Source organism: Pseudoliparis swirei, chromosome 4 (assembly GCF_029220125.1).
Source record: "Pseudoliparis swirei isolate HS2019 ecotype Mariana Trench chromosome 4, NWPU_hadal_v1, whole genome shotgun sequence".
In the NCBI taxonomy this organism is placed as follows: Eukaryota; Metazoa; Chordata; class Actinopteri; order Perciformes; family Liparidae; genus Pseudoliparis; species Pseudoliparis swirei.
Genome location: NC_079391.1, coordinates 23,740,351 through 23,753,967, shown reverse-complemented (window position 1 = coordinate 23,753,967; position 13,617 = coordinate 23,740,351). Strand labels below are relative to the sequence as shown.

At 45.8% G+C, this 13,617-nt stretch overlaps 1 protein-coding gene across 1 annotated transcript in view; it reads left to right on the top strand.

Moving 5' to 3' along the window:
• si:ch211-186j3.6 (neural-cadherin) overlaps nucleotides 1-13,617 on the top strand; it is a 327,506-nt gene that overhangs the window by 166,770 nt on the left and 147,119 nt on the right. The window contains exons 9-15 of the mRNA XM_056412797.1: nucleotides 1,527-1,695; nucleotides 2,376-2,546; nucleotides 2,635-2,807; nucleotides 3,893-4,060; nucleotides 5,915-6,164; nucleotides 9,049-9,176; nucleotides 9,387-9,573. Coding sequence (XP_056268772.1) covers nucleotides 1,527-1,695; nucleotides 2,376-2,546; nucleotides 2,635-2,807; nucleotides 3,893-4,060; nucleotides 5,915-6,164; nucleotides 9,049-9,176; nucleotides 9,387-9,573 — 1,246 coding nt within the window. The remainder of the gene's footprint in view (nucleotides 1-1,526; nucleotides 1,696-2,375; nucleotides 2,547-2,634; nucleotides 2,808-3,892; nucleotides 4,061-5,914; nucleotides 6,165-9,048; nucleotides 9,177-9,386; nucleotides 9,574-13,617) is intronic.

Genomic DNA, 13,617 nt, shown 5'->3' with positions numbered 1-13,617 from the left:
CAGATGGAAGTGTTGAAAGGGCAAAGTAAGGTAAAGCATTGTTGAGGCAGGAAGTCATGGAAAATAAAAGAAAGAGTTCCACTGTCATGAGTTAGACGTCAAAGCAAGACATCAAGCAGCAGTACTGAGGGATTCATGAGGGCACATGAGCGTCACCAATCCAGTGACACAAGGGAAGAAAGAGAACTAGAGAGGAGCGAAAGATGAGAGACCAGAGAGAAGGGGGGGGGGGGGGGGGACTCGGGCACCGTGTAAATGAGGGTAATGAAGCTCTCCGTGTGTCTTGACAAGTTCGCTGATTGACAAAATCTTTGAGAACCCAAACACGGAGCAGCCACCTCGCAGTTCACCAAGAACTGAAAGAGCCTAATGAATCTCTGATGACTCAAATAATGCATGCGGTAGCACCACATGGAGGGTAGAGTTGTTGCTTTAGGATTAAAATTAACATTGTTGGACGTCCTTTGAATCCCTCTTTTCTGGGGAATACCTTATGTTAAAGACAACAGCAGATTAAAAAAGAAAAAAAAGCTGTTATGTGGCATATATTCATAGCAGAACAACTTTTGAGATAGAAATAACACAACGCCAGTGATACGGAATCTGATTTCCGGCATACCCCCTTCCCAGTCTTGGCACATGTGAGTTATTCAAACAAGTTTTTTTGTTATCGATTGTAAGAATCGATGTTCTTATACCATTGGTTGTAATGCCAGGTATTTTCCACCAACCCTGTTTATTGTCTCCATTCCATCTGAGCCGTTTGTCTAACCCCTGCAAATTGTTTTGTTAACAGATTTTGCTCACTGCTATATTCACACTTGTTCTATTATTTCAATTACATATTTAACCGTTCAGCTGAGCTGTGTACTGGCATTATTCACACAGATTTTTCAATAGAAAAATTGGATGGTGACAGGTACGAGGTGAGGTGAACACAATTTGGAAAAAAAGCTGTGCATCTGTTTGAAATATTTGGTGGTCTACATTCTATACACCTGTTCGAGATATATCAGCAGTTTATTGTGCAATATATTATTCTGTGAAATTACAAACATGGCACAGCAACAAAGGGTTTTACTCAGCTTCATGCCATATTTCTTTCTTTCTTTCCGGCTATTTGCTAGTACACTGCTGAAGCCTTACTGTGAATTATGGCGTCCCACTTCCAATAAAGTTTTGGATAAAGCTAACAAAGCAGGTTCCGAAAGATCAGAAGTTTTCATTTCATATTGAGCAACATTTGCCAATATCCTTCATGCCAATATACTGAGATAGATAGAGATAGAATAGATAGACCCCTGAACCCATCACCACTGTCTAACCTACATTGGCAAATGTAGCACATCAATGAAAGGAGATGGTGCAGGTCCCAGGTTCCCTAATTTATTTCCTCTTTCTTGTCCTTTTAAAATAATTAGGGTTCCACCTCCCACATGCTCTTGGTTACAGTTTCGATAGAACGGAGCTCTGATCCAAGTTTGCTGCTGTGATCTTCTCTTCCTCTTTTCCTTAATTCTCCTCAGTGTCAGCAGTACCGAGAGAGCACGTCAGTCCTGGAGAACCAACCAGCGGGAACGTTCGTTCTGCAGGTTCACGCTGTGGATGCTGACGAGGGCTCCAATGGCAGGGTCACATACGGCTTCATGCACAAATACTCCACTGTGCCCGCATTCAGTATCCACCCGGAGACCGGTACTTTCACACACACACACACATACACACACACACCACACCCACACACACACACACAATCTTACTTTTACAGACATAAACAGTCTATCTCTCATAATTAAGAGAGTACAACAAGCTATGCAGGGTGTCTACAAGTTTGCAAGTCTACAATTTAAAGCGAACATGCTTTATATCTGTTTTAATACTTAATTAAAAGTACAAAAGTTGTACATTTTGCAGATAAATGGATCATAACACAGAGCGTTATGGCTTTAGTCATGACATTTGTTGTACTTTTTATATTTTCTAAGCATATTTTATTGCAGAATTGGTATTTTTGGAAAACAAATATATCCGATACAAGCTTTCCCTTTTGTTTCCGATACCTGACCCAGCTGTTTGAGTCAGGAGCAGACCAATATCTGATATCATCATTGCTGCATCTCTAATTGTTAGTGGGGCAGGAAATATTGTCAATGTCTAAATTAATTTCTAAACTATGGACTATATTTCTCTTTATATTTCGATTTGATTATAATTACTTCAGTTTCCTTTCGTCTTCTGCTCATCATCTGCTCTTCTGTCTTTAGAGCTTCGAGGCATTTTTAGTGTTAAACTGCAAATGCCCTGGGAACTCGAGACTAAGTGTCATTTGGTACAATGAAGCTGTCGGATTAAAGTAGTTATCTCTGTGTCTCCAGGAGTAATTGTGACAGCCAGGAAATTTGATCGTGAACGCCAACGAGAGTACGCAGTGACGGTGACTGCCACTGACCAGGCGGCTGACCCGCTGATTGGCATTTGTCAGCTCAACATTCTCATCCTGGACCATAACGACAACAGTCCCAAGTTTGAGAACATCCGATATGAGTGTGAGTCGATATTAGAGTGAAAGTAATTTACTGACGAATCTCACAATGACCGAGGCATAAATCACACCTTCTTTTTCTACCCCAACAGACTTCCTTCGCGAGGACACAATGATCGGGACGAGCTTCTTGCGGGTGGCGGCCCATGACGATGACTTTGGCACCAACGCAGCCATCACGTACTCCATGTCCAGCGAACAGCCAGAGTATCTCAGGGTCAACCCCATGACGGGCTGGGTGTATGTCAACCAGCCCATTTCCCAGGTACACACTAAACCGTGTTCAAACGGATGATACCAAACCAAAGAGAAAGTTTCAGCTTGCAATTGAAAAACTTCCATCATATGTTGTGCGTTTCCACTATAGCAGTTATATTTAGCAAGTTTATGAGCGACTGACATTGTAGCGATGCACTTTCAGATTGCGACTAAAACAACATGCCACTCTACCGATACAAGGCCAGAAAAGCAAGTATATTTGCAGTCAAGTACTTTATTGCTGTGAATGAGGTGGAAAGAGTCCAGTGGCAAAGTAGCAGACTGAATATGTGATAATGTCTTCACTGCCTTTTCTTTGGCATCGTTAAAAATAACATTGCTGATACTGTCCTTATCTCGCTGCCTCTAACCGCTTGTTTCACCACCAGCGGGAAAAACAATCTCTGTGAGAACATGAACAAGCAATATGGAATGAGATTGCTACGTATTGTTTGCAAAAGAAGTCTGTGTCTCAATGATCACGCCCCCCCTCCTCAGCACCTTGCATCCTAAACCAACACAGGGCACAGTGCCAGTGTGTTAATTGCACAGAGTAAATATTTAATTTTTAAACAAAACAACAAAAGTGAAAAACTGGCTTTATAAAAAGCAATTATTTAACTTTAATGAATCTGAAATGCCTCTAAAGTGGCGTAATTTGTGAAGAACCTTTCATCACATGTTACTGAAAGAAGAAGGCTATGAACAAAATTGGGTGGACATTTTTTTTATTGTTGTTCTCCGGCATAGGCCAGTTAACCCATGCTGGGAGTGCAGACTCTCAGTTACGTTCTTTTCTTCCATCACTAAACAGATGGTTTTCCCTGATTGCAGAGGCGTAAGATAATTGTTATTTTAAGGGTTAAATAACGCTGCTGTTCCCCAGTTGGCTATGCAAATCTCTGTACGGACGTAAAGAAAAAAATGGATCACTCGCTGGAATCTGTGTGATCTCGATTCATAATGTTTATCAGTGTCTAAGGAAGCTATAATTATCACTGTGTCGCTGATCTGCAAAACAATAGCACACCATCAAGTCATCATCTCCCCTCTTCATCTGTGTGGACTTTTAAAGTATTTTTTTATCTACAGAGGACCTACATCACCAGGGAAATTGTGGCTACTGACGGTGGGAACAGGAGCAGTTCGGTGGAGCTGGCCGTCACCATTACCAACGTGAAGAACCAGCCTCCACAGTGGGACAAGGACAGCTACAGCATGGTCATACCAGAAAACACCGTCCGAGACACAGCCATCGTGGTACGTTGGGTGGGGGGACGGGGACGCAGACGCACAAAGAACATGTAAAAGACAAAGCAATACTAATAAAACATGAATATTATTCTCGTGCATAAACTATGCAGCAAATAAAGAATCGATTAAAGGCACAGGAACAACACTAAACAAGCATCTTTCTATACATACAAGTGTATGCATGCAGATATGCATTCACATTTTAATACTTCAGTCAGGAACAGTCTCGTCATAGATACAACCATTTGACGGCGCTGATTGCAGGCAGAACTACGTCTGGTGCATTTAATACAGCACACACTGGGGAATTTACCCTTTCGATGGACTACGTTCACTGCAAACACTGATTGGACCATCAACATAACAAGGGCTGTAATCTTTCCTTCCAGTTCATTTAATTTTAAATATCAAACGTTCAGTACATCTCAGTCAGTGATGAGCGAGCTACAGGTTTAGCAACCACACCCGTATAGAAAACTGCAGTCATTCAGAAACAACCTCAATTCCATTGATAAATGCATGACCTTTTTAGTTATGATGTATCCAGTAAAGTGCCGTTGATTTCTTATATTGCCCTTTCATGCCACTACACGGTTTGAACGAATCAACGACATCGTCAAAGGATCTCTTCAAAGCAATTAAGTCCATTAAAGTTGCTGATGAATATTTAAAACCGAGAGATGGGAATGGAAAGACAGAGGAGAGTGCTTCAGATGAGAACTCTGTGAGTACATGTTACTGCCTGTGTAGGATGAGCTGTTAGGGAAGGAGACAGAGTGCCGACCCCACAGTACGGCGTATTAATCGAGTTGGTGGTGCGATTTGGCTTTTGTGCAAGGCTGCATGGACCAGTCGGACATGTTCGCCAGTTGTCTCATCATTAGAATGGTAACGATTCGCAGGTTGAATGTATACGGCCAGTTCACTTGTGAGCAAGCCGCACCACATCCGAGAAGTCATTTTTGTATTTTAATTGGGGCGTGTGTGGCATCAGCTGTGAATGACCTCTCCTTAATTAGTTTAGAGAGAAAGCAGAATGTGTTTCCGTTTGATCCCAGCGGGGTTGTTGTCTATTCCAACAGTTTAGAACTGACTGCCTTAATATTTGAGTGTTCATTATTATGCCATAAAACACTTTTTTTTCCATTGTGCGAATCATTTTCTGCCATTTAGAATGCACACTTCAATTAAAGCTCAGCAGCTGCTGTCCTCGCTTCTGTTCCTCTCCTCGGGATCATTGGCGGCATTCTGGATATGTTTTCCCCGCACTCCAAAAAGATAATTGGAAACATGTAAAACTGCTGTCAATTGCAACTTACTCTCCGTTTTCAATGTGGTTCTGTTGGTCATCTCTCACTTCCACCAGAAAGTGATAATGCGTGACTACATGTATTCAAAAAGTGAGTAAATGTAGATCTACATGAAGTAATTTGCCTAATAGGACACATCCCAGGAGGTCAGAGTTATTGCATCACGCCATCTGCAACAACTGGTTCTGGTCCATAGTTCAAAGTCCCACCTGTTCAGGCGACTGTGTCTCAGTAGCAGAGCAGGGGCGTCCTTTAATCAGAGGATCGGCGGTTCAATCTACTTGTCGTCCATGTCGTTGTGTCCTTGGGTAATATATTTAACCCCTGTTTTGCCCCCGCAGGCTATTCCTGTGTTGTGTGAATGTTACTTAGTCCTGATGGGCAGGAGGCTCCTTGCATGGCAGCCCCTGTCATCAGTGTGTGAATGATGATGTAGTTTTAAAGTGCTTTGAGTAGAAAAGCGCTCTACAAGTACAGTCCATTTACCATAACATCAGCGAGATATCATGTGATATGTAAACGTGACCTTGGATTCTCCTTCTGCAAACAGACCATCAAAGCCACCTCCCCGCTTGGGGATCCCAGGGTGACTTACAACCTGGAGGACGGCATGGTCCCCGAGACCAACATGCCAGTTCGCTTCTACTTAACCCCCAACCGAGAAGACGGCTCCGCCTCTATCCTTGTGGCGGAGCCCCTGGACTACGAGACGGCCAGGAACTTCATGCTGCGGGTTCGAGCGCAGAATGTCGCCGCTGTACCACTGGCGGCCTTCACCACGGTCTACATCAATGTCACGGGTAAGCTTTTTTGGGATCCTATGTTATTCCATTTGATAAAGGTCACTGCAGCACATTGAGCAACTGTGTGACTGTTGAAGGTTTGTGGGAAGAGAAGACAAGTTGGGTGTTTGATGATTCTTATTGTTGACGGCTGAGCTACAGCTAATGGGAGATTTGAAAAGATTTCGCCCTTGTAATGCACCAGCTGGGCTTAATGGATTTTTCTGAATATAAATAACAAAAACAAGAGCAGCATCAGGCCCTATTCGTAGTCAAAGATTAAATGCAGAACCCTTTTTAGGTCTGGCAGTTCATATTTTACAAAAGTGCAATCCTAGTGCTTTCATTAATTTGAGAAAACAAAAACTTCAATCTTTCACATACAGACGACTTTTTCGTGGCGCTGTGTGTCGACTCGCAGGAGAAACTGTGTTCAATGATTTATCAACACAACAAAACGTTGACATGTGCATTAGCACGGGAGGGGGGGAGGGGGGGGGGGTTCTGCAGCAAATTAACAATGCAGATGGCATGGATACCTGCTGCCTTCAGATGGCTGTGAAAAGAGTCACCAGTGTAAAGGACAGAACTTCCGTGTTGTATTTCTAAGTGTCATGGCAGACAGCTTTCTTATTCCTCGCTTGCATTAATGCCGTAGCCGCCATTTCACAACATTGCGTTGTCATGTTGTAGAATGAAGACATTTTTGCTGTCGCAATGATTAACTTAATACTTATTCTTTAGCATTAACCACCAATTGTGGACTTCTGGTGAACAAGTCGCTCAATGACATCTCCTGGCCTCTGATCTGCATCGCGCAAAACACGTTAAAGTGTGTCGTACCTCTCTAATCAGCACTATGTACTGTAGGCTATGATGTCTGGAGGACGGCAAGTATGATGATCCATTTAATCCAATCTTTTGCTTCCGACCTTTCACAATAAAAGCGGCAAACGACAAATACCATACATAGCTGTTTACAAAGGGAACACAAATTCACTCAGAGCATTTAGCTAAAAACAAACCCACTAAAATAGTTAACAGCAGCTCCAGCTATACCATAAACAGTTTGCTTCAGACAGAGTTCCAAACGCTGCTCGGGGTCAATAGGTAGCCTGCGACAACCAATGACAACTTTTTTTGGAGAAAGTGTCCCATGTTTGCAACGCTGCACGTATGAATAGTTTTGTTGGACAATCGTGCCTGTGGCAGCTGTGTCTGATTTGGCCTCGGCTGCTGGTGATTGGCAATCACTCAGCAGCCGAGGCCACCCTTATAAAAGCTGCCACTCGAGAGTGGAGAGGAGAGGTGAGCAGAGGCACGTGTTTTGCGGTCTGCTTGGTGTCGTGTGTGGGCCAATAAAACATGTCTTGGAACCAAACCTCATGCTGTCTGGCGGATCCTTGGTGCTGGGGGGGGAAACCCACGGGTGGCGGCCTCGGGCGTGCTACATTGGAGCCCAACGTGGGGCTCGAACCCACGACCCTGAGATCAAGAGTCTCATGCTCTACCGACTGAGCTAGCCAAGCCCCAGGACCCGTCGGAGCTGCCGACCCCAGAGCCCCAGGACCCGTCGGAGCTGCCGACCCCCGAGGTCCAGGAGCCGTCGGAGCTGCCGGACCCAGAGCCCCAGGACCCGTCGGAGCTGCAGAACCCCGAGGTCCAGGACCCGTCGGAGCTGCCGACCCCAGAGCCCCAGGACCTGTCGGAGCTGCCGAACCCTGAGGTCCAGGAGCCGTCGGAGCTGCCGGACCCAGAGCCCCAGGAGCCGTCGGAGCTGCCGACCCCAGAGCCCCAGGACCCGTCGGAGCTGCCGACCCCCGAGGTCCAGGAGCCGTCGGAGCTGCCGACCCCTGAGGTCCAGGAGCCGTCGGAGCTGCCGGACCCAGAGCCCCAGGACCCGTCGGAGCTGCCGACCCCAGAGCCCCAGGACCCGTCGGAGCTGCCGACCCCCGAGGTCCAGGAGCCGTCGGAGCTGCCGGACCCAGAGCCCCAGGACCCGTCGGAGCTGCCGACCCCCGAGGTCCAGGACCCGTCGGAGCGGCCGACCCCAGAGCCCCAGGACCCGTCGGAGCTGCCGACCCCTGAGGTCCAGGAGCCGTCGGAGCTGCCGGACCCAGAGCCCCAGGACTCGTCGGAGCTGCAGAACCCCGAGGTCCAGAACTCGTCGGAGCTGCCGACCGCTGAGGTCCAGGAGCCGTCGGAGCTGCCGGACCCAGAGCCCCAGGACTCGGAGCTGCAGAACCCCAAGGTCCAGGACTCGTCGGAGCTGCCGACCGCTGAGGTCCAGGACCCGTCGGAGCTGCCGTCGAACCCCGAGGTCCAGGATCCGTCGGAGCTGCCGACCCCCTAGCCGACCCGCCGGGAGGGCCGACTCGATCCCGGCCCTGTCAGAGGTACCAGCTACTGCGGCTCCTTTCCTTCGGTCCGGCTCCCGCTCCCGTTCCCGGCGGCGCCAGCTCTCCGTCCGAACCCCAGAGCCCCACCTCCTAAGCAGTCGACCCCAGAGCCCTCGCCGAGCATTGTCCCGGTCCCCAGGGCCCCTCCTCCGCCCAAGCTCTCATGGGGGCGGGGGGGAGTCCCGGCCTAAATCGAGTGGTGGGGAGTGTGGCAGCTGTGTCTGATTTGGCCTCGGGTGCTGGTGGTTGGCAATCACTCAGCAGCCGAGGCCACCAGCTGCCGAGAGTGGAGAGGAGAGAGGCACGTGTTTTGCGGTCTGCTTGGTGTGGGCCAATAAAACATGTCTTGGAACCAAACCTCGTGCTGGGGGGGGAAACCCACGGGTGGCGGCCTCGGGCGTGCTACAGTGCCTTTAGCAAATATTGGGAGATCTATCTGTCTATCTATCTATCTGCAAAATAAAAGTTACCACATGGTGGTTTCTGTCCTCTTCCTTCTCCAGATGTAAATGACAACGTCCCATTTTTCACTTCCTCCATCTACGAGGCCTCGGTCACAGAAGGGGCCGAATCAGGAACTTTGGTTTTCCAGGTTTTAGCCAATGACCTCGACTTGGGTCTCAATGGCAAGGTGAGAACACTTGCGCGCACACACACACACACACACACGCACACACAGTGGTCAAAGCAATAATGTTGCTTGTTCAGCATGATCAATAGAAAGGGACGTGAAGAACTCTGCTCCCTTTGAATACATGCGCACAGTCATTCTGTTGATCTGTGTTAGAGCACCCGGCCCTCTGTATAATTGAATCTTCCTCAACCCCCCCACACCACTCAGATCTCATACTCACTGCTGGAGGATCGTAGTGGAGACCACCAGTACTTCCGCGTCGACCCAGAGCTGGGATTCATCTACTCTAAGGCTGTGTTTGACCGCGAGACAAAGAGCTCCTACCTGTTGGAAGTTCAGTCCACGGATGGCTGGGAGTCGGCACGGCCCGGCAAACGTGGACAGCCTAACTCTGGTAAGTGAGAGTTTGAAAAGTGTGTTTGTTATTGTAACATCCTGCAAGGAACAGTGTCAAGAACAATAAGTGAATAAGATGACAGATTATCAAAGTCAAACTGGTACTGCGTAGCTGTCAGGGAAGAGGAGAAGCTGCAGCAAATAGAGGTGGACTAGAGGTATGGCTTGAAAACATAGGACACATTTAATAACATGTTGTTACCTGTACTGATGTGACAATATCTCACCAAAATGTCAGCCTGTCTTCTGTAGTCCACAAAGTATGGAGACACCTGAACGCCCCACCCACAGTGATGTGTTGAACATTTCCTTTTGAAATGCTGTTGGAGCAGCTTCTAGGAAGGCTTTTCCACATGATTCTCGACCCTGTCTTTGGGGATTTGCTCCCCGAGAATTACTGAGGTCGGCCGCTGATGTTAGGTGATAAGTCTTATCACCTAACATCAGCAGTCGTCCTTCAATCAGAGGATCGGCGGTTCGATCCCCGGCTCCGCTAGCCCATGCCGATGTGTTCTTGGGCAAAACACTTAACTTCAAAATCGCTCCCGTAGATGTGACTACGGTGCATGAATGTTAGTTACTGTTGATGTGCAGGTGGAACCGTAGCTTCTCCCATCAGTGTATGAATGCGTGAAAATGGGTGAATGATGTCATGTAATGTTAAAGCGTTTTGAATGACTAGAAAGACAAGAGAAGTGCTGTACATGTACAGGTACAGTTTTAGATTTCCACATTCTGCCTCGTTCTAAAAGGTATTGGGGGGGGGGGGGGGGTATTCAGGTTCCTCCCAACACCAGAAAAAAAACCTTTTCTTTCTGGACCAGCTTTTGTGCACAGCTGCTCGGCGTCTCACGTGCCTGAACTCAGCCAAGGAAATCCGTATCGTGAGACTCCCCACAGACCACACCTGTGCTAATGTTTCTTCAGGGGGCAGTTTGGAACTCCAGCAGTGAGCGGCTCCAGTTCTGTAAGCGTCTGTGGGGCCCACTGCTAAACCCAAATACACGTAAACAAGGATCACCAAATAACATTTCTATTTTTAAATTATTATTTTTTGGGCCAATATCGAAATTCTTGTTCCATGTCTTTTCTATTATTTGCAATACAAAAGATGAATTGATGCATGCACTCATATAAATACGATATCTATATTTGTCTACTGAAATGTAAAAACCTCCTATCAAAGTAGAATAATATACATTGTGACTTCATTAACATCTAATATAATCATTATGACATAGGATCTGTCTCGCTCTCTCGCCCACACACTCGCTTACGCCCACACTAGTGCGGAGCTGTCCCTTGACGAAGCTCCGCTACGATGGAACAAACAAGTGGATTGCATTAAAGCTTGCTTCTAATCTCGTTCCCATATGCCACATGAAGTGCAGGGCGGTGTTCTGACTTTGTGGTTTCTTAAATGGGTTGGATTAGAAAAGATAAATAAAATACATTTTTATTGAGATTGGAAAATGACACTCTTATCGTCGCAATTTCGGATGAATGTGATTCATCAGTTCCGAGGTGAAGCATAACCAGTCTTTTCTTTTACTTATGTGATGTTTAAAATAAAAAAATTATATGATCAGCAGGAGCAGTTCAATTCAAACAAGATTTAATTATGCTGGTTACTGAATCTGGAGCTTTTATGTAAAACCTTTGATTCTGTTGGTGTTAGATTTGTAATCCTGTTTATATAACTATGATGGTTGCTGTTATATTGATTGAAAAAGAGGATGAGCACAAAAGGGGAAAGAGCCTAACAGCTGCTCTGTATACTTCTTTTAAGGCTCTGGATCTTCATTCAAGGCTAGAATAATCTCGTTCTTTTGTCTGTCTCTTTCCCCACATCTGCTCATCTCTTCCTACTGAATGACCAAAGGCCATCTTTCTCTTTCAGTCTCTCTCTCTCTCTTTCTCTCTCACTCTCTCTCCATTTCTCTCTCATTTGCTGCCAGATGAAATGCATACATGCTCCAGCGGTAGAGAGACAGAGAAATGAACAGATGCTGTAGACAGATGGGTGGATGGAGAGAGGTGTTGAATAAACAGCAAGACAGCCCAGTATATATTTTTTAGAAATATGATCAATTTCAATTCAATTCAGTTTATTTGTATAGCCCAATTTCACAAATTACAAATTTGTCTCGGAGTGCTTTACAATCTGTACACATAGACATCCCTGCCCCAAAACCTCACATCGGACCAGGAAAAACTCCCAAATAACCCTTCAGGGGGAAAAAAAAGGGAAGAAACCTGGAGGAGAGCAACAGAGGAGGATCCCTCTCCTAGGATGGACAGATGCAATAGATGTAATGTGTACAGAAGGACAGATTTAGAGTTAAAATACATTCAATGAATATGACAGAGTGTATGAATAGTTCATAGTAGGCATATTCCACGATGGAGACCTCCACGATCCATCAGGCAGATGGCGGTGGGGAGGAGGAGTGGGCGGAGTCTCAACAGGACAGTGGCGTAGTCATGAGCAGGAATTCCACGACCCAGACGATCCATCAGGCAGATCATAGATTATTAACTGATCCCCTCTCTAGGTTTGGCTCACTACGGCATTTGTGGCAATGTAAACAAAAGTTAAATATTAAGCACAGCAGAGACTAAGAGACTCCAGAGAAGCCGTGCCAGTTATTTTGTTTTATTTCTGCATCATGAATATTGAATGAGGATTGCATGATGACAGACGGGTGAGAGGCAAATTGACCAATTTAACACAGAACACATGGTTTTCAATCTCTGATATTACGATTTTCACAGCAACCATTTCAGTGTCCTCTGACTGAATTTTACTCAGCAATATGTTAAACCTGTCATGGAAACATCTCACCACATGTTGAACAGCTGCCGTTTCTAAAAGGCTGGAGGACATACAAAAGATATATTTTTTCAAAATACAGAAATTCTAATCAGATTTTTACAAGCATGGCAACATAGCAGGGTGGCATTTACTTTCTCATCATAACTGGCCCTTCAATCACCGATGAAATGGGCGGATTTTTTATTTCATCCAATGATCATTGATACTCAATTTTAAGATGATATAACTGATTATAATATGATATCATTATATATTGACGGGCTGCTACTTAAATCGCGGGGGTGTTTTTTTGGCCCTTCCTACTCAGCCTCATTTGTGACACACACTGCCATCAAAGCTCTAATCTCCAATGAAGAAATATTTGTGGCTATTAAATGGTCACAGTCTTTCAAGGACAGTTGTGACCATCGCTGGAATTTTGCTGGTACTCCACAGTATCAAGTACTACAAGATAGTAAGTACCAGCGAAATTAATTGGGAAAATTATTCTTTATTATTAGTGTTTGTGTCTTCCTGCTCCGATGTGAGGTCCTGGGACGGGGATGTCGTATGTGTACAGATTGTAAAGCCCTCTGGGGCAAATTCGTAATTTTTTTTATATCAGGCTAGCTTACATTTGTTGATTCGCTGGGTGAGATCGATGACGTCAAGATCCCCGCTGCAGCCGCCAGCGCTCTGCTGCTGGCTTTCGGAATCTCTGCCGAAACATCGGTTTTGTCTGCAGATGAGGACACTATTGCATCGGCATCTGCTACACCAACATCTTACACAAGTCTCCCTGCGCCGCCCAGATTCCACCCAAGCTGGTGCGCTGTCTCCTCAAAGCTCAGACGGCTTTCATGGCTATGCCGTTGAAGATGAAAGCCCGGGTTGCAGGTCTGGTAGATTTTCTCAGGGTTAAGCGGAGGCATCTTGCCCCGGCGTACCCCACCTCAATGACACCCTCGAGGCCCACCTGCTTCCACACTCAGCCTGTTGCTCAGAGAGCAGGATGCCTCAAATATGTACTTGACAACCAAGCATGTACGGTTATGTATATAGCACAATAAAGTTCCAATTCTGAAGCAATTTCACAGAAATAATGACTATTACAGGTTTCAGAACTCCAGTAAACAATGCTTCTATCAACATCGTTGAAACTTTTCTGATACACTAGCATGATGGTCACATGGTTTCACTGGAAATAAAGTAACATTTTGCTTTTAT